Source organism: Sphaerodactylus townsendi, linkage group LG09, assembly GCF_021028975.2.
Source record: "Sphaerodactylus townsendi isolate TG3544 linkage group LG09, MPM_Stown_v2.3, whole genome shotgun sequence".
Taxonomy (NCBI): Eukaryota; Metazoa; Chordata; class Lepidosauria; order Squamata; family Sphaerodactylidae; genus Sphaerodactylus; species Sphaerodactylus townsendi.
This window is the reverse complement of record NC_059433.1, coordinates 53,709,967-53,737,135: the sequence shown is the minus strand read 5'-3', so window position 1 is coordinate 53,737,135 and position 27,169 is coordinate 53,709,967. Positions and strand designations below refer to the sequence as shown.

General features: G+C 41.1%; 1 protein-coding gene across 1 annotated transcript in view; it reads left to right on the top strand.

The window, feature by feature from the left end:
* Nucleotides 1-26,913, top strand: part of ST18 (ST18 C2H2C-type zinc finger transcription factor) — a 228,394-nt gene extending 201,481 nt beyond the window's left edge. The window contains 10 exon segments of the mRNA XM_048507715.1: nucleotides 5,993-6,032; nucleotides 6,034-6,056; nucleotides 11,918-11,986; nucleotides 16,197-16,259; nucleotides 16,354-16,434; nucleotides 18,207-18,428; nucleotides 19,527-19,615; nucleotides 20,552-20,655; nucleotides 22,223-22,366; nucleotides 24,157-26,913. Of these exon segments, the coding sequence (XP_048363672.1) occupies nucleotides 5,993-6,032; nucleotides 6,034-6,056; nucleotides 11,918-11,986; nucleotides 16,197-16,259; nucleotides 16,354-16,434; nucleotides 18,207-18,428; nucleotides 19,527-19,615; nucleotides 20,552-20,655; nucleotides 22,223-22,366; nucleotides 24,157-24,297 (976 nt within the window). The 3' untranslated portion in view covers nucleotides 24,298-26,913.
* The last annotated feature ends 256 nt before the right edge of the window (nucleotides 26,914-27,169 follow it).

The window sequence follows — 27,169 nt, the reverse complement described above, 5'->3', positions numbered from 1 at the left end:
TGTGGCCAAGTCGGTTTGGGAGAGGAAGGGGGCCAGCCGCCGGGCCTGACGAAGATGGTAAAACGCGACCCAGGTAATATGGGCCACCTGGGTCTCCATTGAAAGAGACAAATCCAGGTGGACCCCCAGGTCGCGGACGGAGGGGGTTGGTGCCAATATAGCCCCCTCCCACTCCAGTGGCTGAAAATCCCCCCCCACGCCTCAGCCAGAGGATCTCCGTCTTCGATGGATTCAGCTTCAATCTGCTCTGTTTCAACCACCCAGCCACAGCCTCCAAACAGTGCTGGAGAGCCGCATAGCGGGCGTCAGCCTCCTCCATCAACAGAATGAGCTGGGTGTCATCAGCATATTGGTGACATCGCCAGCCCAAAGCTCCGCACCAACTAAGAGCAAGGGGTCGCGATAAGGCAGATGTTGTAAATACTAGTGCGGACAACAGCGCTCCCTCCGGCCCCCCACAACGAAGCCAGCACCTCTGGGATGCTTGGTCCCTCCACCTCACTTGCTGTGACCGCTCCCGAGAAACGGTAGGGCAATCCATTATTCAAGGACACAGTGCCTCGCGACTCCTTCAGAAGCTGCCAGGCTGTGGGTCAAAAGGTCAGTGATTCGACCAACATCAAACGCTGCAGTTAGATCTAACAAAACCAGCAACGCCGATCCGCCTGCCCAGTTGTAAGCGGAAGCAAATCTGGTGACAAGCGACGGTGAACAGTCTCCGTCCCATGCCCAGCACGGAAACCAGACTGGAAGGGATCAAAAGCCGATGTGTCCTCCAGGAAACCCCGAAGCTGCTCCAACACCACTCTCTCAATTACCTTCCCCAGGAACGGTAGGTTCGAAACGGGGCGGTAATTGGCCAGATCGCCAGGATCTAAAGATGGTCTTTTCAAGAGTGGGCGGACCACTGCCTCCTTCAACCCACCAGGAAAGACTCCTTGCTCAAGAGAGCTATTGATGATACTCAACAGGTGGGGTCGTAACTCCCCCTGGCACGCTTTAATAAGCCAGGAGGGGCATGGATCCAGAGGACAGGTAGTAGGTCTAACAGCCACCTAACTGGGGGTGGGGGGGAGTAATTTCATCAGGGGTGATCAAAACCACACAGGCTTAATAGCAACGAACAATTTCGCTCACTGGGGATGTTTTCAAAAAATAGACCAGGAAATCAGACTGGTGAGACACGGAACGCACAAAATTTTAGGGTTCCAAGTCATGGTGGAAGAGCCAGGCGAGATATAGTTTATTTCTTCTAATCAAACATATTGCATAAGTTTTCTGAATGACGCGGAGCCTAAAGAGATGAGATGCCTGTGTGGGAGCGGAGTCTGGGTTTACAGTACCTTTTAAGAGCCTTAGTGAATGCCCCACTTGTTTAAGGAAAAAACTGTAGAAAATTGAAATAGATTATTTCTTGTATCACACTATGGCTCATTTTTGTGGTCCAGGGCCCTCCGGTTAATGAACTTTCAATTCCTGTCCCCAGACTCATTCATTATAAAAGAACACCCATGCATACAGAAGCCATTTTCACAAGTTACAGTGAATCCATGTACAACCTGTATACAGCATTCACTTTATTTTTTTTAAATGCACATGCAGTAATTTTCATGTTACATTTAATGCATATTCAATGAACAGTGCTGGACATTGATTTAAACTTCACATTTATACATGTACTGGTTCCCAATTTCATCTGTAAAGTGAGTATGTATTGTCTCTTTCTTACAAACAAATGCACAAATATACATTCAAAAAGGGCATTACCTGAAACATGTGAACAGGGCTATTGTCTCATAAAGTTTGGTTAGCTTTAATTCAAACAATTTGTTGTAGAGAAAAAACACAAATGCATATTTGTAATAGTTTATACTCAGACTTTAACAGGAAACAGAGAACAATTAACAGTATACATTTTTTATTGATTGGCATGCTCTTGAGCAACAGGAGTACACTTCTAAAGATGACTAGATCATCTATAAATTGATACAGAGAAATGTTGAAAAGCACTTTTTCTAACAGTATTAATTTATGAATAGAATAGAATAGAATAGAATCTTTATTGGCCAAGTGTGATTGGACACACAAGGAATTTGTCTCCGGTGCATATGCTCTCAGTGTACATAAAAGAAAAATACATTTGTCAAGAATCATAAGGTAGAGCACTTAATCATAAGATACAGCACTTAATGATTGTCATATAGGTCTAGTAAGCAATCAGGAAACAATCAGTAGTAATGAAAACATAAAATGTAAAATCATAAAATAAAATAAAATAAAATGTCAGCACAGGCTATAGTCATACAGTCATAAGTGGGAGGAGATGGGTAATAGGAATGATGAAAAGTAGTGCGCAGTAATTATATAATGCATATTATAATAAATAGTTTAACATTATCGAGGGAATTATTTGTTTAACAGAAAGTGATGGGTATCTCGGGAAAACTGTTCTTATGTCTAGTTGTCTTGGTGTGCAGTGCTCTGTAGCGACGTTTAGAGGGTAAGAGTTGAAACAGTTTATGTCCAGGATGCGAGGGGTCAGTAAATATTTTCACAGCCCTTTTTTTGACCCGTGCAGTATACAGGTCCCTCAATGGAAGCCAGCAGGTTAGCAGCAATTGTTTTTTCTGCAGTTCTGATTATTCTCTGAAGTCTGTGTCGATCTTGTTGGGTTGCAGAACCAAACCACACAGTTATAGAGGTGCAGATGACAGACTCAATGATTCCTCTGTAGAACTGTATCAGCAGCTCCTTGGGCAGTTTGAGCTTCCTGAGTTGGCGCAGAAAGAACATTCTTTGTTGTGCTTTTTTGATGACATTTTTGATATTAGGTGACCATTTTAGGTCATGAGATATGATGGAGCCTAGAAATTTAAAGGTCTCTACTATTGATACTGTGTTGTCTAGTATTGTGAGAGGAGGTAGGATGGGAGGGTTTCTCCTGAAATCTACCACCATTTCTATGGTATTTGTAGAAACTTTTGAATTCATACTTTTCTTGTAGATATCTCATGATGTATTCTGGAAGTCTTGGTTAGGCATATCTGTTCTTCCTTGGACACATGAAACTGTCAAACAACTGGTCTGTCAACATCAATATTGCTTTTTCTAACTGCTCTCCAGAGTTTTAAGCAGAAGTATTTCATACCACCTACTATCCAATGCTTCTTAACTGGAGATGCCAGGGATTGAATCATGGGCCCCTTCCGCACAGGCGGAATACGGCAGCCTGGGGATGGCAAAAACGCCGTCCCCAGGGAGCCGTTTGCACAGGGGGCGCAGCTGCTTCGCAGCCACACCGCCCTCGCTCCGCCCGAGCGGCGCGAAGCCGCCGTTTTCCAACCTCGCTTGCCCAGCGAGGTTTTTGGAAAACGGCAGCTCCGCGGCACCTTCCCTCCCCCCATGTCTGGGTGCTGCCCCATCTGTCCCAAGCTGCCCTCCGGAGCGGTCAGTGCAGAGGCAGGGGGCGTGGTCCCCTGGCCTCCGGGTGGACGCGCTGGAGGGTCGCGAGGGGACAGGTAGGAGGCTCCTGACGCCCAGTTTCCTATGCTGCTGTCCCGGGCGGCTCTGGGGGAATCAACCGCTCATGCAACAGTCTCCAGAGGGGTCGGGTCGGCTGCCATCTACATGAATCCTCGTAATCTCACCCCTTCTAAGCCGCTAGTGGAAGGGGCCATGGACTCCTTGCATGCCAAGCAAATGTTCCTCCATAGACCCACAGCCTCTTCCTCTTCAGCACAGTCAACAAGTGCTTTGTGGCACTTTAACACTGACACGTTTTCATGAAAAACAAACAGTATCTTCAGTTTAACTTTAAGTTTAACTTTAACACTGAGCAAATTCGGCATGCACTTAAAGTTGAATTAATTTTTTGTTAATGTGCGTCACCTTAAATTTACCCACACTAAACTTCATTTGCCACATTCTTATCTACTCACCCAAATTTATTGAGATCTTCTTGGAGCGCTTCACAGTCAGCCTTTATTTTCACCAACCTGAATAATTTTAGGGGGTAGCCATGTTGTTCTGCAGTAACAGACCTAGATTTGAGTCCAGTAGCGCCTTAGAGACCAACAAGACTTTGGGCGTATGGACTTTCTAGAGTCAAAGCTTCCTTTATCAGATACAAGTAGGAATGGAGATCTCTGAGTCTTTATATCCCAGTCCGAACATGGGAGGTAACTTCTGCTCTAACAATAATTTTGTTTTGTCTGCAACTTGGTCATTAATTCTCACTCCCCAGTTCCAGATCATTTATAAACCAGCTGAATAGCACTTGCCTCAATACGTATCCTTGTGGGACCCCACTACTCATTTCTGTCCATTGAGAGAAATGTCAGTTTATTCCAACATAATTCAAGTAGTATCCAACTTTTTTAATCCTTTAAGTCTTTCTGGTAATCTTGTTCTAGTTTTAAGCCCAGATTCAGGTCATCTAGTTTGGAGATATGCAATATATTAAATAGATTATGAGTTCATGACAAGCACTTATACATGCAGATACACACTCAACAACCTTCTGTTCTATACACAATAATGCCTAGCAAAAACACTTATTTGTATAAAAATGCGTTATTCAGCTGGGTGTTTCTGAGTCTCAGTACTGAATTGGCAAAGTATCCACCCCCAAGCACAGGCCCCTTCTGCACACGCAGAATAATGCGTTTTTAAACCACTTTCACAACTGTTTGCAAGTGGATTTTGCTATTCCGCACAACTTCAAAGAACATTGAAAGCAGTTTGAAAGTGCATTATTCTGCATGTGCGGAAGGAGCCCATGAGAAGTTCAGCAGCTGTGTTATTTAGCCATTCGTTTAGACATGCTTATAATATGGACCAATCTGAGCCTCCTAAACTCACAGCAGCATCAAAATAACATCCAGATTAATGAAATATGTGTTTCCATGAGTCTCATGGTGCCTTAAAGACTTTAAGGCAGGGGTCCCCAAACTACGGCCCGGGGGCCAAATGTGGCCCCCTGAAGGCATTTATCCGGCCCGCCAGGCATGGCAACGATGGCTCCATACATGTGCAGTGGGGGCTCAAGGGAGAGGAGGAACCGGCCCCAACGGCTGTTGATTGAAGTTACATGATGGCACCCCCAAATCTCCATGAATGTTCTGACCCAGAGTTGGAAACCTTACATGTGGCAACGCCTGCTCCGCCCTTCCCTCTCAGCTACTCCATTTGTTGCTCTCAGGCTTTCTGTTCCGCCTCACTCTCCATTTTCTGGCATCGAAGCCAGACTGGCGTAATCAGCTTCAAGGCTGGCTGCTAGGAGGGAAAAGAACCCTGCGGAAGATACTCTGATCCTGGGTTAGATGGGAATGTTTCATTGGGAAAGTTCCTTGCCTTTTTTTTTTTTACAGGGGAAGGTATCTCCACAGCCTCCCCAACAATATTTGGAGCCCACTCCTGTACTTGGATACATGCTGGCACTTTGGTCTGGGCAATAGACCATGACAGAAAGGCTGGAAAGGTGAAATCAAACATTTTACAATCATTTGTGTGCATAGGAATTTGTTCATAGTTTTTTTTTAATCCGGCCCTCCTAACAGTCTCATGAGGGACAGTGAACTGGCCCCCTGTTTAAAAAAAAAAAGTTTGGGGACCCCTGCTTTGTATAGGTGTGTCAGCCCAAATTGTGTTAATACTTTTCTACTCTGCAGCAAAACTAAAATGGTTTCCCTCTAAAATAATAGATTTCCGTGTATAATACTAAACATCTCCTATGGTTGTGATACATCTTTATAGTAAACAAATTTTAATATCAGGATAGAAATTCCTTCTATATTATCATTCAAAAAAAGCCAAGCTTACCCAATGTAATATATGAAAACATATGCATACTACATAATGAAAAACGCTCATATACCAAGGGAAGAAGTCATCCCATATGTGAATCTAAGAAGCATTGTGTTAAGGGAAAAGAGGGTTTATGAGCATGTGCATTTTTTCCTTCATTTTATTGCCTTCTATTTTATTTTCTTAGGTGTCCAACACCAGGATGTGATGGCAGTGGTCATGTGACAGGGAAATTATGCTTCACATCGCAGGTAAAAAAAAATGAAAGCAATTTGTAATAAAATCATTAATGTCTTACTTTTAGAAAAAATAATAGTAGCTTTTGAAAATAATAGTGGCACTACACAGAGGCTTCTCAGCCAAAGATGAATCCTATGTTTCTCTTGATAGAGATGCAGACCATACATACTCTCTGAAGTTCAAATGTAAGCCTCTTGAAAAGAAAGGAACTCCCACACAGATTTTGGAGTTATACAGAGTAATACAGGAAGAGGCTGCAAGGCACTTGCAGGGGGGTATCCATTCATTTTCCCAATCATCCTAACTATGCCCTCTTGCTCCTTACCTGAAAGTTTTTTTTCCTCAATAGCCCTGTCCCTTTTCCTGCTTCCTTCGCTTTCCTTCTTCTCATTCCCTCTCAAATCCCATGAGCCAATGTAATTTTTTCATCTGATCCCCAACTTCAGTTATTATGGTATTTAATATTTCTTATTTTCTATACTCCATCTTTCCCCTGTAAAAAGGGACCCAAAGCAGCTTTTTATCGTATCCTGGGGCATTTCTCCTCCCAGACAAAATACATTAATATCATCCTGGGATAAAGAGGTGAAAACATCCCTGTTCAGGCATGGTTTCCACATGGCTCCAACTCGGGCTGCCCCTACAAGATTTCCCTTATCCCAAGTCCGTGCTTTCTAAAAAACGCATGAAATTAGTGGTTCGGCTTTGAAAAGCCCGCATTCAATCCTGCTCCCATGCAAACACTGGGCGTGGAGATGGGCCAGTTAATTTTTCCAGCTTTGCCGCCTGCTCTCCCCACCCCCTTTAGCTGTGCAGCCAATCTGGAACATCAGGAAAAAACGGAATTTATGTAAATCCAGTGTAAATGGGTCACGAACAATGGTAAAACGCAAACGCTCATGTGGGAAATGAAAAATAAACCGCCTGGGCTCATGCATAATTTTACTGGAAGTTCTTCCTCCCGGCCTGAATGCACTGGATGGGTGGCAGTTGTGCAAAGGGGAGAAACCAGGAAAAAAACACACTGAGCAGTGGTGGGATTCCAGCAGATCCACCACTTCAGCTGAACCAGTTGTTAAAATGGTGCTTCTTTGTAAAACAAACCAGTTGTTAAATTATTTGGAATCCCACTACTGACTCTCTGGAGGTATATGATCCTCCTGGGTCTATCCCGGCAGGATATTTTGTCCATGGGAGAAAATGCCTGGGTCTCCCTGGATACCTAATTTGAAACTCTAAATCCACTCATATATAATAACTGACTTTTTTTGGGATGGCTGTTAAGTTGAAAAGTAGCAAGTAGCCTGGGTGAGTTATGCATCAGGTGACAGCAAGTTGCCTGGTTGATGCTGCCAGGTCTGGCCCCTCAACTAATTCTCCTTCAAAAGTAAAAAAAAAGAACTATATAAAGGGCTCTTCTCCTCTAAGTATTTTACCTCACACAAAACCACATGGTTTTTAAACATTTTGAAAATACTGTGCTTTGCCTAGCAACAGACAATGAGGCCATTTGTTTTGTAATGTTGTATCTATTGTGGGAACTGTTAATCCTCCCACAATGTCAGCTTCTTTATATAATCTCAGATTCTTTTCAGCTAAAACTTTGGGGTTTTTTTTCTTAGTTTTATACAGTGACTCTACCTTGTCAGCCTCCTCCATGCCCTAATCTCTGGAATTAACGATGAAGCCATGTTAAAAAAAAATTCAGAGTGACAAATGGGGAACTGCAAAGGGGACTGGGAGCTTGGGGGCTTTTCTATGTTCCCTCTTCCCCCACTGTTCTCTATTCATTGGACTACCTTAAAGCATCTCCCTTTTCCTCTGCTTATTTCTCTCCTTCTCACCACACCTCAGCCAACCTGACCTTAGCTCAGCCAGTCATTCTTTCAGCTTTTTTCCCTCCTCCCTAGCAACCCTTTCTCCTAGTAAATCTATGCTTCATAGGTATGCAGTGAAGGAAGCGAGTGAGGCTGGACCCTCGAGCTTCTAGGCTGGGTCCAAATTGTTTCTTGTGCAGCCCACACACCAGGCCCAGTAGGCACAGTGGGAAGCTTCATCAAGGGACTCTCCCAGGAGATAAACTCCCACTCTTCCTCATACTCCCCCCTCTCCAAAACTATTTCCTTTTGCCTCCTGGAAGCTCTCCTATATGTTCAGCTTTCCCTTTTTCCTTTTCTCCTCCCCAACATACCAACCAAACTAAGGCCCCTTCCAAGCACACGCAAAATAATGTAACAAAGCCAAACCACTTTCACAACTGTTTTCAGTAAGTGAATTTTTGCTGTCTATTCAAGCACAGCTTCCCAAAGAGCACTGAAAGCAGCTCTTGGAAAAGTGGGATTATTTTGCATGTGCGGAATGAGCCTTACATCTTTATCTGTCCCTTCCATATTCATATCTATATTTCTATTATGTAAACTATATTTATAAAACCCATCATTCCACACACAATAGAGATCTACTCCATATTCTCGCATATATGTTGAATTTTTTCAGCATTACATTTTTTGTGCTGAAAAAAAGCCCCCCCCTGACTCTATACGCAACTCAGGTGTATTTTTAAAAAATATTTTAGGGTTTTTACTTTGTTGGCCAATGCCAGGAGGTAGCAGTTTTTAGGGCTAGCAGCACCAAAATTTCCAGGGATTTTTTCATTAAGAGATCTCTTGCTGATGGTACCACCCAAGTGTGTGTAAAGTTTGGTTCATAGGGAGTCCAAAGTTATGGGATTCCCAAAAGAGGTGCCCTTCCCATCCCCCCATTGTTTCCAAGGGGAGCTATCAGTAGATGAGGCTACATTTTGAGGGTCCATAACTTTGGACCCCTTGAACCAAACTTCACCAAACCTGGGTGGTATCATCAGGATAATCTCTTGCTGATACCAGACAGGTTTGGTGATGTTTGGTTTAGGGAGTCCAAAGTTATGGATCCCCAAAGAGGGTGCCCCCATCTCCCATTGTTTCCAATGGGAGCTAATAGTAGATGGGGCAACATTTTGAGGGTCCATAACTTTGGACCCCCTGAACCAAACTTCACCAAACCTGGGTGGTATCATCAGGAGGGTCTCCTAAAGATACTCTGAAATGTTGGTACTGCTAACATAAACATTCCTCCCTGACCAAAAATCAATTTTGAAGGATTTTAACTCTTGTTTTAGCTTGGTTGCTGGTTGAGCTAAGGTTTTTGTACTTTTAAAGTTATTGTTGAGACCATATTGTTTTTGTTGACCCTCTTTTCCACTTACAGAGCTAGTTTACTGTTGTACTTTGAAATAAATATTCAAAAACATTTAACCTACTGATGCATCAATTATTGGTATCTTTTATTTTGAAATTTACCAGTAGCTGCTGCATTTCCCACCCTTGACTTATACATGAGTCAATAAGTTTCCCCAGTTTTTTGTGGTAAAATTAGGTGCCTCTGACTTATATGCTGGTTGACTTATACACGAAAGTATCTATGGTAAAACAACTCACATTATTCCTCCTCTTCTCATTTATCCTCACAACAAGCCTAAGAGGTAAATTGCTCTGAAAATGTGTAACTGGCCCAACATCACCCAGTGAACATCTATGGCAGAATGGTGATTCAGACCTGGGCCTCCCAGATCCTAACTTGAAACTCCAACCACTACAGCACAATGTCTTTTGTGAAAGGGGTCTGCTGCTGAGCAGTGGCAAGCAGCCAGTTTTGACTGAGTCAAGCATGTTTTGTGGTATCAAGTTGTCCAGTTGTGTCCAGGCCTGGCCCAATGAGTCCTTTCTCAAAGACCGACAGGGCCTTGCCAAGTCCTTGTACTCGACATAAACCAGAGCTTGAGTATAGGCAATACTGTTGTGGCTGCCTAGCAATCCACTTCTTTCTGCTACTATCATGGGGAGGGGGGTGATTAACCCCAACTTTTCATTTTAAGATTTAAGATTTTTCTGCAAACCTAGGTAATGTTTCAGGTTTGTAGAAACATTTCAAGTTAGTGGAAATATTTGTGTTGTCTGTTCATGGCTCCAGTCTCCTCATTTAAGCTATCCATAGAGGGCAATGTGGCAGGAGAGAAGGTGAAAGGTTTTGCAGTCTGGGTGTTACTGTAAATCAAAAGTTGGAGGATGTTAGGAGAAATGGAGAAGCAAGAACTGTTAAGGGTTCTGGGTTAAATGAGAGAAGGACGAGCAACTGAGAGTGTTGATTCACAGATCTATTAAGAAATGGAGTGGGAAGTGAGAAGGTCTGGAAGCCCCTTCCTTGGCAAATAGGAAGTGTCAACTCTAGTGCTATTTCTTTTGATTTTCTTTGTGCATAAAACTTTAGGAATATGGCTCTTGCATGTAAAAATCTGTGCCAGTCCTGCTGTTGTTTTATATTTTCTAGACTTATTTAGCTAGTTTCCCAAGGGCTTAGATGTATAATCACAATTTAAGAAAAATACAGTATAAACAGAATACCTAATTAAAATAGTAATTACAATTACCTCACACCTGCTTAACCCTAGCTGTTGAATACGAGCCCAGACATGAAAGTCACAGCAAATAGGGACATCAATGTATTTAATGTTTCTAGATGTGTTACCCTCAATAGTTATCTCTGATTATATTTCTCTTGGTATTCTTAGCTACTAGGGGTGACTACATGGATCATTCATTCAGATAAGGTGGCTGTGTTCCACAAGAACTTCTGCCACAATAAGTAATATTAGTCTTTTAAGGTGCCTAGGCAGGAAGGTGCCTTAAGCTGAAACCTGTCCCTCCTCTTCACCATCACTACAACAGTAATATTCAGACTTGACTATTGTAATGCTCCTTTCAGCCATTACCTTTCTACTGCACTGCTGTGTCTTGCTGAAGTGGTTCCTGAACTTCAGGGCTAGAATGTAAAATATATTCTTGATCCAGTAAATGGGAACATTGTAGGAATGTCTGTGCTCCCAGAGTGGAACTGATGGGCAGGTAGCTGTATCTTGTCAGGAGGGAGAGACGAATTATCACACATGAAAGTGGAAGGCAGTATTTTTTTCTCAGCTAACACTTCTACATGGGTCAGTAGAACCATGTTCTACTTAGTAACTGTTGTACTCTTTCTGATTTCTGTGCAGTCACACTATGGCTTTGTAGTTGTGTGAAGGATAAAGTCTGAACTTTGTAGAGCTAAATTCTTAAGCAACAGTTCTGGACCAGTAACAGCAGATGTCAGCATGCATGATCAAAATGATGACTTCCTTCTCAATTCTAACCCAAAATGACAATAACTGGCCAAACACATCTGTGAGGAAAGGCAGATTGTATTAAGTCAATGGGCTTAGACTGAAGTAACTCTTGTTCTGGATTGCACTGCTAAGCTGTTTTCTTTTGGTCTATGTAGTGGTACACTACCGGCAAGAGATTAGCAAACTGACCTTATGTGAAGGTGGGAAACAGATATGAGAACAGAGTGTTAGGTACTGCTGGAAACAGACTTCATCTGTTTTGGCCTTCACATCCAACAAGGCATAATGTGTGACAAATGTGGAAGACTGAAACCAGGTAGCTGTTGAAAGATGTGGATATGGCCTCAGTTCTGACACAGTAGGCTTTAACCCTGTTGGAAAGCAGTTTTCATGCAAGATTGTAACGAAATCTAATCACAGCTATGACCCTGTGGCTGAGGTACAGGAACAAAGCCTTTAGTGTGACTGGTTAGATTACTACTTGAAGAATGTCAGACTGAGGTAAGCAACCTGTTCCTAGGGCAATCTCGGATGAGCTGGTTCTGATTTATTATGGGCAGTTACTCTTCAGCTTGATTTTTAATTTAAAGATCAAAATATTTTTTGATCACAAACTCTTTTCTTTTTTTGCTTTAGCATATTCAAGGAAGCCTCTTTCCCATTTCTCTTTCCTAGTGTTTCTGGTTGCCCATTAGCTGACAAGACACTAAAATCCTTGATGGCTGCCAACTCTCAAGAGCTTAAGTGAGTATTAGCACCAAAAGGGGAAAATGGGATTGCTTTTTTCTTTGCATCTGCTTGTTTCAAAAATTCACTTCTGTGTGTTTGATAAGAGTATTTGCATCTGGAACCCAGAAACGGAGGACCTGGAAAAGGTTCTCAGGAGACAAATGTTTTCCTTCTGTCTTTCCCATCTTTGTCCTCTTCCTTAGTTGTTTGAGCAAAATGCCCATTCACCAAGTTCTCTTGTCAGTAAACTTCAAGAGTGCCCATCCTCCAACACAAAATGTTGAACGGGAAGGAGAGGGTCCCTGTAGCTTCACCAGTGAGTTGAGGTTAGAGATTGAGTGGGTGGGGTATGGCATGTTACAATATAGAAGAGCACTTGTGGTGAATGGCCAATAGCACTCAATGGCAAAATCAGTTACCGCCACTCGCTATATTGATAATACAACATGGATAATTGGGTAAACGGAGACATATCATTCAAAACAATTAAACCCAAACTAAAAAAATACACATGGGTGAGTGTAAAGTTCAGTCAAGTTGCAGCCAACTTATGACGATTCCATCAAGGGACTTTTAAAGCAAGTGAGAAGCAGAGCAGGTTTGTCATTGCCTTCCCTGCAGCTGCCTTCCTTGGTGCTCTTCCTTCCAATTACTGGTCTGCTTCTGAGATCTGCTAAGGTTGATCTGTACCATGTTTCCTTCCCTCCCAAAATATACATACAAAAAACATAAAAACAACAATTAAAATGCTGGACAGGAATTTATTTTTTATTTTATTTTGGAACATTTTATGCCAAATAGGATCCCCAGGGCAGTGATCACAAAAAAAATTGAATATAAAACAGCATTTAAAATAATAAACATATAAACACATTGTCAAGCCCCATTGGGCTTTGGGTGAAGTCAGCTGCAGTTAGCACACAAAACTGGGGAGTGTATCCTCACAACCCAGGGTAATGAGTTACCACTAGCCCCTCTAAGATAACCTTTAGCTGAAAGATTGAGGGACCAAAATCTCCAGCCCTACCAGGTGTTATTCAAGAAGTCAGCCTTGCAGGGTAGGTTGTTCCAAAAAATTTTATTTTGGTAGCTGTAGCCAATTTCTACTTAGGATACTGGATTTAGATTGAAGCCCCAAAAGTACACGCCTTGACTTTTTTTTACTGTTAGCAAGCTTTCTCAGATGCAGAATTCAGTGAATCTACTTCCTTTCTATTTTACAATGGCTTTGGGTAGAGAGACCCAAATTTTATTAAAGAAAGCTATTTCCAGGTAGTAGGTATGTCATGAATGCTCATATAATGTTAATTGACGCTACTCTCAGTGCTTCTCAGTGTCAGTAATATTTTTCATCTAAACAAATATAGATTTTTAGACTATTTCTAAATATGTCTTTTATTGAAAAATTGAGTTATTATTGGTTTGGGAATTCAAAATTAAACCTGAGAACAAAACTACTGATCTTCCCTTGAAATCCTGTGAAAATTGAATGTTACAGGGATTATTTAATCACATTTTTGTATTTTGTATTTGTAATTCAATTTATAGCTCGCCCTATCCCCACAGGGCTCAAGGTGGCTTACAACATCATAAAATAGTAAACATTACAACAAAGTAAATACTGATAACATTCAATAAAGCTAAGAATGAAGATCTTATTATAGTTAGCGACTGAAACATATCAAGCCTAACAATTTTCCCAACAATAACAGCAGCACTATAGCAAACATTTTAGTACATATCCATACTGAATCTATACTACATTAAATAACAGTAACAATAAATCAACAATACATTAACAGAGCATTAATACATCAAATATCAATATCTGGACACTATTCATACATTATAATAGATAAATATAAATATATTTACAACAATGCGTTTAACAATACATCAGAAACATAACACTATATCAATACACAACAGTAAACTAAAAGACTTCTCCAGGCTAACCATAACTGGTGCAAGAATAAACCTAACAATACTACCTAATTCCTCTAACGGAACTGGCTACATCTGTCTAACTTACCCTCTCTAATAATATACAGGGAAGAACTAACTACCCTCCTTAACACTCCTTAACAATAAACAGGCAAATTCAACTCATATTCCTAACAATCCGTTAAGCTAATTAAGTTAATTAAGCAATGGAAAAGAAGGGATAGCAATGCAAAGCCCAGATTGAAAAGGCCAATGTCTCTCTCTCTCCCAAACCGGTCTAGCGGGGGTTTCTGCCACCAACTCCCTCTTCTTGATCCATTGTCGACTGGTCTGTTGAGGTCACAGTCACAACCAGGATAAAGCATCAATGACAATCCGTGACCGCAGGCAGCACAAGACATTTAGAAAAAGCCTGTGTCCGCCATTTCTGGTAGTCTTAATTTGCTGCTGCAGGGAAGCCTCTGCCACCGGTTCCCCACTGCTCGGGTCTTTACTGCATGGTTTAGCGGGATGTTCCCACCATCATCTCCCTATACTTGTACTTGCCACTGCGATGAGCTCTGCACTCATTGATGCGGGGGGGGGTGTCTCTGCCCCTCACATCCCCTTATTCGACTCCCAGAGGAGACCGCCACCATCATTTACTCCTTTCTGGAGCCACACCCACTGTTGCAAGGGGACCCTTGCCACCAGCGCCTTGTTGCTCAGTCTGCTAGAGTGGAGCTCCTGTCACCAGTTCCCCCCCCCCCAACCAGGCCACTGGAACTGGGTCCTCTAGGTCCTTCACAAGCCGAAATTGGGGCCAGCTACACAGCACTGTGATTTAAATTGGTTAATGTGTTGCTTTAATTCAGCGAAAGAGATTTTTAATTTCCATGTGGGGTTTTTTAAAGTAATAACTCTCACAAGTGGGATGATTAGACTGTCTCACTGTGAGTCAGTGAATATGTGTGAGTTGCTTCATGGAGGTCTGGGATTGATGGTCTGAGTGGCTCCATTATCACATCAGCAAAGTTTAAACTATATGAAATACATTTGAGCTTGCCTATAACCTTACTATTATTAATGGAAATCTGAATACTGGGGTTGTTTGGTAATTGGCATTCAGGGGATAGCCTTATTTGCTCAGGAAATATTTCATTGCAGTTTTTCAGGGCAAGCAGATACATTGAATTTAAATACTGACAAAAGATTATATCTGATACCAACAAGCTCTGCAACAGTTGTGTTGGTCCTGGGCTCTCTGCCAGAAGTTTAAAAAACAAATCACAAAGTCTGTGACTTTGGCAGAAATTCCATTTACAGAATAGAACACAATAAATTTGCGTCTTCAGGTGTAAATTCCTGTATTTCCAGTCACATGTGAAGGGCTAAACCAGCTAAGAAGCTAGATATCCTTGGTTGGATCACCCTCACTCAAAAGGAAATATTGTCCACTGGGGGATAGTGAAAGAAGGCTTTAATTCTTCTCCTATGCAGTTGCACAAATCAAAACTGAATCATAATCCAAGGAATTGGGACAGGGGAGTGGGTGTGGAAATCAGATGTTTTGAATTTTCCTGCTATTTTTTTTATCTACAACTAATAAAATTTTAACAACAACTCGTGTCAAGGGAACTGTTCAAATTCCCACACTGCAGTTTATCTTGGAAAGGTGCTGAGAATTATAGGTCAAGCTTCAAGATGAAAGTTAGGATAAGCCCCCACGCCGCCAAGAGTTCTGGCGGCGTGGGGGCGCAAGCCCGTTCGCATGAACGGGCGAAGCTGAGGCCGGCAGACGGCAGGCGGCTCAGCACGGAGCCGCCTCTTCCCCCGTCCCTGCCCCACTCACGGTGTCCTCGTCGTCGCCTGCTGGGCGTCGCAGCCCCGCCCACGCTGCCCTCCGACCCCTGGGAAATGCAGGCGACGACGAGGATACCGTGAGTGGGGCGGGGACGGGAGACAGCGTCTTCCCGGCTGCGCGGGAAGACGCTTCCTCCCCAACAACAACCCTTTAAAGGGTTGTTGTTTAGGGCGGCCTGACGCCGCCCTGGGGGGAGGGAAGCGCAGTCAGGTCGCCACTGCTGCGTTGCAGCAGCGGCGCCTGTGCGAACGGCAGCCTGGGGGCGGTGTTTTTACCGCCCCCAGGCCGTCATTAATGGGCCGTGCGGAAACGGCCATAGATTGTTCAGTATCTCAACAGGCCTTAGGCATTATACTAGAAGTAAGAGACATTCTTGTCTAAATTTACTTTATGATGTGTAATTAGTTCTAAAGGTTTGTCTTTTTCTGTGCATCATAGATGTCCCACACCTGGATGTGATGGCTCTGGTCATGTAACTGGAAACTATGCTTCACATAGAAGGTAGAACCCTTTACTTGTTTAGCAGCAAAATAATGGTGAATGACAGCAGAAAGTACTGAAAATAAGTTGCTTTTGTTATGTACATTTCTTTAAGCTTGTCTGGTTGTCCTCGGGCAAGAAAAGGTGGTCTCAAAGTGACTCCTACTAAGGAAGAAAAAGAAGATCCTGAACTCAAGTAAGTGGATTGGCAAAGGTTTGTTACCACAGAGAGAATAGTTTTATTTGGTGCATATGTTCTATTTTGTCTATCCTAACAATGAATAAAAAATAGCCCCCAAGAAAACTGTGCAGTTTTGAGCTCTGCATTTCCCACACTTGTCTGTTTAAACTCTCACAACCCAACTGAGCTAAAACTTGGATAGCCTCTTTATCTGCTCACTCTAAGTTTAGCTTGCCTAGCCTCAAGAAGTGAAAGAGGGTATTCAGAGACAATATAAAGATATTCTGCTGAAAGTTTATTCAAGTATTTAGTTACATGTACAACCTGCATCTCTTCATCAGTCAATTCAGTGCAGCTAACTTAGGATTCCAGGAGGGTTTTGCATTCAGGCTCTGATCTGAGATCTGCTCAATTCCAGCAAGATTTCTCTATAATGTTCGTTCCAATCATAACTCAGGATGCTTGGGTCTATGTTAGGTTGGGGAGTTTTTCAGGCCGCATCAACAGCTTAAGCTTTAAAAGAGTCTTGTCTATGAAAAAACACAGAGAACAAAAAATACTTTCACTTTTCACTGGAAGGAAAGGGCTATGTGAATCTCTCGGGTTAAACTCCCTGGACAAGATAGTTCCCTATTTCTGAATGCTTTAAAGCTTTGCTGATCCTTTGGGAACTTTTCATACCTGTGTCTGAATTATGTTTGGTATCTGGAACATGACTTAACAGCAAATAAACATTTCTGATTTTCATGGATCTTAACTGTTTAATAAAAGGAAAGGATAAAATATTCTCCTGCACTCAATATGCATTTCCTGATATGAAAAATCAGAATCAAAATTTTGCTCCGCAAACACACATATTTTAGTGCAGGATGCAGCTGACTGTGCCTGAGGTCCTAACTTCCTATTGCTGTTAACACGCTCGGTTTTCCTTCAGCTGCCACCCACCCTGTCTCCCCTTTCCTCTATGCATCTTCCTAGTAACAGTTGGTAAAAAGGAACATGAACATGATTTCAGTGCATTTGCTGTAATTTGGAAGTAGTGACAATTGCCCAGTTTGCATAATGACTCATTGCACATGAATGACTCATCATTGTGGAATAATTTAAAGTTGTGTGGAAGCCAGAATGTATAAACTGTCCCTCAAACAAGTTATTCGGATTTTCCTCACTGATACTTTGGATTTGCTCTTGTGGAATCTTGAGTGACTTCTGTTGGCCTTCTGCTCCAATACAGACATGTGGAGAGACAGGAATTACCTTCAATTAGCCTTTTAGGAATCAAATATACTTCTATTCCCCCCCCCACAGAATTACACACACACTCTCTCTCAAAAGTCATACACATGCATTCTAATTTTATTTATTTATTTGCACATAATCCTCAATAGCCCCATTGTTAATAAATATCTCTGCAATTAATTGCAGGATATTCTCATAGAGAATAGGTCCATCAGTGGCTAAGCCATGATGACTGAAAGAAGCCTCCACATTCAGAGGCAGCAATCCTCTGACTACCTGTGGTAGGAGACAACATCAGGGAAGCCATGGCCTCTGTGCCCTCTTTGTTGGCCCATCAAGGCAACGGGATGCTGGACTAGATGGACCACTGGGCTGGCCCCGCAGAATTTACTTACGCTATTATGATTAAATTAACATAATAGACTTCTATGTTCATATTAATATCCTAGTATATTAATCAAAACAATTTTTATTCAAATTTCTTTTTTATTTCTTTTTACTTTTTAATAAATAATAATAACAACAACAGTTTTTCTGCACTTCTATAGATGTCCGGTGCTAGGCTGTGATGGCCAAGGTCACATATCAGGTAAATACACTTCACATCGCACTGCTTCGGGTTGTCCTTTGGCTGCCAAGAGACAGAAGGAGAGTCCTCTCAACGGGTCTTCACTGCCCTGGAAACTGAACAAGCAAGAGCTGCCGCACTGTCCTTTGCCAGGCTGCAATGGGCTGGGTCATGTTAATAACGTTTTTGTCACCCACAGAAGGTATCACTTTGTCTCTTTACTTTTTCTCTCTCAATTCATATCTGTAACCCAATGCAGCTGTGTTGATTTAAAAATGAAACGTAAAACTTGTGGTGAAATAATGAGAGGTGGGCATTTTGTATGAGTTGTATTTTAATCCCAGTCTGTTTCCTGGATAACAGTTGTAAAGGAAAGGTCTTTGAAGATATCATTGGTCTTACTGTAGCTGTTCAACCAATCATAAATCCTAATTAAACACAGAAAATCCAAAAATGTTTATAATACATCCTTTTAAAATTCATGACACTACTAAGTTACTGGTGTTGTTATGTGGACCTTTTCCCAGTTGGCACTTTGATTTGGCACTATACTGCTAAATGACTACAGGCTCAGGTTCAAGGGATCTACCAGCTCAAGGTCACTGTTCTTGGCATTATCTGGATCGAAACTTTGCACTACTGTAGGAGAGTACTTGAAAGTTATCTACCATCAAAGCCAGTGCACAGTACACAGCTTAGCAGCTGGGTGGAGAAAAGGATCATGACAGAAACAAGGCTGGAGATAACTTGTCATTCTAGGGAGGTTTCAATCATTACACAGTCAGATACATTGTTATCAGTCTTATGTGCCAGATGATAATTTACAGACAGCAGTACAGAAAAGAATAGATTGGCAGTCCAGTCCAGATGGGCAAAGGGTCACTGCCTGTGCTGACATGTTTGCCCTCCTGGCCAGCATAAGTGGCACCTACCCCGGCTGGGAGGGCAAACGGGGAGGCCATCAGGTGCCATGGAGCTCCACAGCATCTGAACCTCTTCCAGCTGCTGATTCCAGAGTTGCACTGGTTTAACTTGGAGGCTGGTACAGCTGGGGGCATTCCAGGAACACCAGCGGTGAGGGAATTGGACTTAAGGAAGGCTTTCAGATGACTGGGAAATTTTGAGTTTTTGTTGTCTCTTCACTGCCTGAAAGCACTCTGGAGGTGGCGCAAAGGCACCATCCCCAGCTGCCTTGTTATCTAGATCGGACTTTTAAACTAATAACAGTCTGGAAGCTGAAACTGACCAATCAAAAATTAATTTAAGCTTCCAAGTTGGTTTCCTTTTCTACTCTTTTCAGCTTGTCAGGATGTCCTCTAAATGCTCAAGCCTTAAAAAAGGGCAAAATTTCTGAAGAACTAATGACCATCAAACTGAAAGCAAGTGGAGGTAAGAAGTTATAAAAACAGAGTTAAATTATTTGGTTACAAGTTTTGATAATTGCTTTCATTTACTTTTTATTGTAAACATTAGATTGGAATTGTTTTATGAAATACTTCATAACTACGCTGTTCATTGAATGGGACATGGGTGATCTCAAATCCACTCAATTTCTGTGCTCGTATCTCTTTAATTCATCATCATCAACATCATCAACAACAACAACAGGATTGTGTTCTCTTGAATGCATGCATTTGCTTCACAAGACCAGTTCCTCTGTTTGTTTTCCTCTATTTTACATTAACCTGCCACTTGTTATGTACTTAGAAATGTTGAATTATATGAAAACAGACGTATCTAATTTTATTGTTACCATGTGTGTATACTCTTTTCCAGTCTCTTAAATTTAGTTTGAAGGAGTCTTTTTCATCCATATTTTCTCACTTCCAAAAATGGATTCAAATTCTTCTTTAACCCTTCTTTAACAGCTGAGATCAATATATAAAATTTTATTTCAGCATGGCAATTGTATCAGGTTAGAAATCTAGTTGGTATAGCGCTCAAGGGCATGTGGAACAGGCTGGCTCTTATGTAGCAATGTAACCATGCCATAGCGATATATCCGGAGATACTTTGAGAATTGTTGAGTGCCACAAATGCTGGGACTAACATGACCTTCAACATCACTCTGATGAAAACAGGGACATTATTTTCTCACTGCCTGAATTCCCATCCCTTATTATAAATCACTGAAAGGCCTTATCTGCTTCATGGCTCATTCTCTGCCCTTAAAGTATGGGAGCTTTTGGCGCTAATTCTGGTTAGTACAAAATTAAGTATTAAACATGTAATAGTGATACTACCAAAACGGGTGATATTACCTAAAGGCTTAAAAAATGTTCCATTAGTCAGAGGAATTAGTGTTGTCTACTAAATCTTGTGCAGGTTTAGAAAATGAAGAGGATATAAGACATCTGGATGAAGAAATAAAAGAACTAAATGAATCTAATCTTAAAATTGAAGCTGACATGATGAAACTTCAGACACAGGTAAGAAAGTAAGCATTTTGCTGAGTCCTAGCAATAAAGCTTACTAGTCTTAGATTGATCCAAAAATGGTAAATTCTAATCCAGGTGGCTCACAGAGAAATTTATTTTAACAATGCCATGTTCTCCACAATTACTCTTGCAAGTCTGGTATTGTGGTAGGACATAGAGTGGGCAAGCAGAATGACCTAAACAAAACAAGTTGATTTGTCATGGTTTTGGTTTCATCTGCTTTCCTGTGCACTCTGAAACAAACTTAAAACAAATGTTTGAAACTGCCTTCTATTGTGTCTAATCATTGGACAGTGCTATCTACTGATTGGCAGCACAGCAGTCTCAACCAAACGTGTTTCATGGTTCTGCTCAGCTAAACTTCTCCATAGAACCCTATATGCATATACACTTCAAGAGGTATCGGGCCCATATGGTTTGTACTCACGCTTTTTGCAGAATACAGATTGCACATCAGAGGGCACATATATTGGGATGCATGTGTGTAGGCTCTTGTGCATACATTCGAATGAACTTGTGAAGATTGGGGATGAGTGCAGTAGACTCAGTCTCATTTTTCTTCCCATTCCTCTCCTGCATGTTTATTTGTACATATTCAGCCAAATGCATGTATCTTAATTTCCTTTTCAGGTGACAGTCTTCCTAAACCAAATATTTCAGATAAGGGTGTTCTCCTATGTTCCTCTCCTGGCTTATTTGAACAACACTGACAAAAAGCAAGGTTTTCCAGAACCTTCAGGCCTTTGATCCCAAATCTCATTAGCTTCAGAGATTTCCATGCCTTCATCTAATTGTCCCTTCTCTGATGTCCTCTGAGCCCAGAAAATGTATGCATCCAGTCTTTCAAGTATTACCAGACTTTTAATTTTGTTTTGGAAATACTACAATATTCTAGTCTCTTGGGCAGAGTCTCCTGGCCTGCCAGATCTGGATCCGACCCTGACTTAGCTCTTTTGTCAACTCCTTTCATTTACTATTCATATATATTATAATTATATATAATATATTCATAATTATATATAATTTTCTAATCTCAGCCCATTCTACCACATAACCTCGCCCAGGAAAGTAGCTCAAGAGCAAATGCCGGGGTTTTTCCTATTGTAATGAGTCAGCAGGGATGCTGCAAGAAAAAGGCTGCCATGTAAACAGCAGCTTCCTTTCTTCTTTTCTCAGTGCCTCAGGGCAAAGCTCTTCATTTTTAACCATCCACTAACTCTTCCCCCATTTTGTCAGCTTAAGTCTTGCTGTCTTTCATTCATTTGTGATCTCATTTCCCACAAACAATGCCTTTTTTATCCAACAGGGGCACAGTCTACAGCTTCATTTAAACATGTTTCTCTTGTGAAACAGCAGCCAAAGCCACTGGTTTGGAAATAATAGAACTTGTCCTAATTAGGAGTGTCTTGTGGCATTGATGTGCATGCAACTGAAAGTAACTGAGGCTCAGTTCTGCACAGACATCTTGTCCTGACTCTTCTCAGCAAGGGATTGTGGGCAGTTGCGTTTGAGGCCAGGAGCCCACTTTCCACACTGTCATTTTGCTTCATGGTTTCAGATAACATCTATGGAAAGCAATCTGAAAACAATAGAAGAAGAGAACAAACTTATAGAGCAGAACAACGAGAGCCTGCTAAAGGAGTTGGCTGGCCTAAGCCAAGCCCTCATCTCCAGTCTTGCAGACATTCAGCTTCCACAAATGGTATGTCTGTGACTACAACATTGGCAGGTTGCTCTGGGAACCCACATGGCAAATCTGTCAGAGATAGTCTTTAACAGTTAAGGTGATTCCACACAATCTACCGTGGAAATGTTCATGTCAAAAATTCCAGATGCAATTTTTTTTGAAGTGCAAACAATCTGTGCTTGCACAACAGCAGAGGGAAGTGATTTTGCCTTATTTCCCTCTTCACTACAGTCTCCCATAAGGTGGCACTTTGTTCAACCTTTAGCAGAGTGCTTTTGGGTATGTGCAGCGGGAGGGATTCTGGAGAAAGGGAGGTGATAAGGTGGTCCTTTTGTACAAGCTCCTTCCACTCACACATCTGTAGGATCCAACCCCATGTTTTTGTAATAGGGCAGGGGTCTGTAACCTCTGGCTCTCCAGATGTTCATGGACTCCAGATGTTCATGGCTGGCAGGGCTGATGGGAATTGTAGTCCATGAACATCTGGAGAGCTGCAGGTTGCAGACGCCTGTAATAGGGAAAATGTAATTAGTAGAGTAAACCTTTAGGACTTAGTTTATATTAATCTGTTAAATCGTAAATGTGCTAGCTGGGATCCAATTTCATGCACACTTGAGGGATGGAGATGTCCAGGGGGATCTTTCTACCTTTTTTTGTTTTGAACAGCAGAACTTCAAGCAACATCACACAGTACTTTGTTCAGATCCAAAGGCTGTTTTGTTCTGCAGCAGTTTGGGCTGCCACTCAAAAAATCCAAGTCCAAAGTCTCTTCAGGTGTGTGAGAATATTGCTTAAGTCTTGCATCATAGCCATTTTCACAGCATGAATAAATTTGTCTGTTTAAGTTTATGACGGAATGAGCAAGGATCACATCAGAAGGCTCAGAACTTCATGGCCAGTGTGGTAACATTATACATAGAGGCCTGGACCTATACATTCATGCAGCTTTGTATGCCCAAGAACGCTTTGGACTTGTATTTCTTGCATGACGTCTGGCAGACCTGGTTGTGAAGCTGAGGGCAGTTTCAAAGATAGTTTGTGATGTGGCATGGAAAGTCTACTTTACAAAAGGGAGAGGCAAAAAAATGTACTAAGGATGATCAGACTTTTCATTAGCTTTGAAGTTTCTGCCAGGTGAATGAAACTTGGGACAATGTGACTATCCAAGGAATCTTTTATGCATTTAAAGGCATGTTTTCTGAGCTCACTTCATCAAACTACTGATTTCTTTTTTAAAAAAATAAAACAATGTTAGATATATTTAAAGAAGAGGATCCCTCCCCCCCTCCCCGAAATCTGGGCCATTAATCAACTTGGCAGGGAATTGATGCTATCTTAGCTTTTGGAAAGTGGGCTGTGGAAGAAGAACCCAATGGATTTTGATGGGTCCAGCAGCAGAGGCCAGTTATTTTGATGGTTTTGGGGTAAAATCCAGCACACAATGTGTTAAACTAAATGTATAGCTGGAAAAAAATGTGTGTGTGGGGGGGTCCATACCCTTTTTCTTTGCTCTTTTTTAAACAATAGGTCCTTGCTTTGGTTTTTTTTGTTCTCATTCCTTTTTATTTTCAACTGGTCTAACAACAAACAACCAAAGCACTTTTGAGCAGACCAGTGCTCAATTCTAGCAAAAGGCTGGAGATCAGTAGTCAACTCTAGCCTAAAGTCCTATGGACAAAAAGTATGTTTCTCAAAGCCCCCTTCTACAAGGTCCAGAACTGCTGCTTGTTCTGTCCAGGTGACATTCTGAATCTAGTCTATCTGATAGCCTATGTTTTGGTGTAACGTCTCTTATCTTTATTCAGGGTCCAATCAGCGAGCAGAATTTTGAAGCATATGTAAATACACTGACCGACATGTATAGCAATCTGGAGCGGGACTATTCCCCAGACTGCAAGGCTTTGCTGGAAAGTATCAAACAGGCAGTGAAGGGTATCCATGTGTAGGATGGGGAAGCTGCGGGGCAACGGGAGTTTCTTAGCAGCAACAGAAACCAGATGGACCTGTCAAGAGTTTGCAGACTGCTCTGAAGTATTAGTTGTTGTGCTGCATTTACAACTACAACATTGCACTATTTTTTCCAGCTGACATAAAAAGGACAGGCAACATAACAGACTATTGTATTAACAGCAATGATTCAGATCACAGAATATATTTATTTCAATATGATTCCTTTTTGTTCTTGTTGTTTTGCACTCTTTTCTTTTTGTAAAGTGAATGTAAAAAAACATGTGTACCTATTTTTTTACATTTTTAAACTTATTTTCAATCAAAGATTTGGGATTTTTTTTTAATCTTTTAACCGCATTTCTTGCAGCCTGCCATATTTTTACAAATGTGTTTATTAATTTATTTTCCAATGGGATTTTAAATAGACTAAAAGCTATAGTGTAAATTGAATAATTTGCTGGGTTTGTACAGGAGGAAGAAGAAAAACTATGAAAGAAGCAAATAACAGAACTGTGAGTCTAGTTTTATTTTCATCATATCCTGCTTTTTTATAACAGCTTTTTACAAAAAATGAAAAAAGAAATGGGTTTGTTGTTTGCAGTACCATGAGAAGTGAATAACTAGGGATGAAAAGGAGAATGTTGCCCTCTGCTGGGGGAACTTGAGCTCTTACAGGGCAGCACACTGGAAAAGTTCAAGAATTTGTTAGCAATAATGAAATATAGCAATCATCAAAGCATTGGACTTGGCTATATGCTTTAGCCTACACAGAATGGTCATTTGAAACCATTCCAGTGTAGACCAGGATTGATTTAAGGATCCATTTTCCTTTGTCATGTTCATTCATGAAAAATACATTTTTTATCCCCGATAGGCTTTGAAATGGCCTGATTCTTTTTGCTACTGAGTCTTGTAAAAATATTGGTCAGTTGACCAACATCAATATAATTTCATATTGGAAAAGTGCATCCCAAGCTGATGATTTTATACATACAACTGTGCCAGGAAGTCTTTCCCTGAGATGGCATGTATAATTCTTGGTAGAATGAGAGAATCTGAGAAGCCTGCAGCTGCTTTTCCATTCTGACATGGTGGAGCACAAGCCCCACTAAAGGGACTTGAGGCTGCATAGCAGCAATGTGTAATGGCTGGGCTCACGGCTGGTAGCAGTGCATTTACGGGTTTTACTCACACTGTACACCGATTCTGTGAATCCAAACATGTACTTTGAAGCAAGCTCCATTCAAGTTTGGAAGGGCTTAACATCCAAGAATTAGCACAAAATTAACAACTCATTGGTAGATCCTTATAGTTTGGACAGAGGTATTTCAGGCAAGGAAATGAGTGAGATATTGCTTTCTGAAGAGATGTGTGTACATATCAGAGTACTGTGGCTCTTTGGACTTGGGTGTTGCATGCATTTGGAGTTGCGCTTAGTTTCAGTTGACTGTAGGATTCCGAGTGATTCAGCACTTAGACAGAAATGCATACACTCATGTCCCAAACAGTCTTTTTGATTCATCTCTACTCAGTGAATCTGTAAACCACTCAATTTAGTAGCATATATGAACAAAAGCCCAATGTCTATTTCAGGGATTCGAAGTAATATAACATTTTTCCCCAGAATTTTAATTTTGTTTGTTTTTAACAAAGGTATCTATGACCAGCTAAACTGCCTTTTTTGTATGCACACACGCCTCATGAGCATATGTGCCTCAGTGTAAAATGTATACATGAATCTAGTGTGCATTTAATTTTTCTGTGCTACAATGCAAGTGTTTACTTTGATTGGTCTAGTTTATATCTTGACTGGACATGAAAGCATTAGCAGGCTTGACTCATGCAATTCTATTATCTATTCCCAATCTGAGGGTGCATCTTGGAGGTCATTCAACTTTCATATGCTGTGGTCGCTATTCTGCATTAAGTGGGGCTTGCTGTCCTTTTGTGGGAGGGGGGGATTGATTTGGCCCTCAGACCTTAGTTTAGACAGGGGAGATGTCTGCTCTTAGAAACTGTGTTTATTTTTAAAAAAGAACACTTTGACAAAAGCTGCAGTATGTGCCGATAAAAAACAGAACACCAAATTTGCTATTAAATCGTTGTACTTGTTTTTAAAAAGACATTTGCTATACTTGTCTAATGCAAACAAAAATGAGTTTACTCATGACAGAGACTAAAAGTTAATTTACTAAATAAGAAATTTGTTGCATATTTTATTTAAATTAAATTAAAGAATCTCTTAATTATCTATTTATTAATTTGGTTTTCTATGGCTTCATGTTAATTTATCAGTGTTTGGATTATTTGCTCAGGATGTATCTTTGCATTTATTTGCCTCCTTTGTACTTGATGTTTTGTAATGTGCACTGTGATTCCTTCCCACCCCCTTTTATTTTTCTTTCCTTTCTTGGATTAATTTGCATTGACAAGCTGTCCTGTAAATTAGACCTTTTGTAAAAAGCGATGATGTATGCATTTTTTTTAATTTTGGAGTAGTTTGTATACTGTTCCTTCATACAATTAATATTTCTTACATCAAAGCAACAAAAATTGTGTTCTGTGCTGTACATTTGGTGTATGGTAGGAAATAAAATTGTTACTGAACAGGTTCCAAAAGTTCTTTGGTGTCTTAAATTGACAGATGACATGCACAATTTTACTATACCCAAAGAAATTATTACCATGTGAATTGTTTTGTGAAGGTGAAGTATCATTCCACTAAACTGTTAAGTCTAAAGTGATTTTTATAACCAGTGCTCTGGGGTTGTGTATTATTTCATCAGAAAAACAGAGAAACATGAAATACCCCAGAAACTATACAGGGAATAAAACCAAGAATCCCAGCGCTTCTCCTGTTGCTTAAGC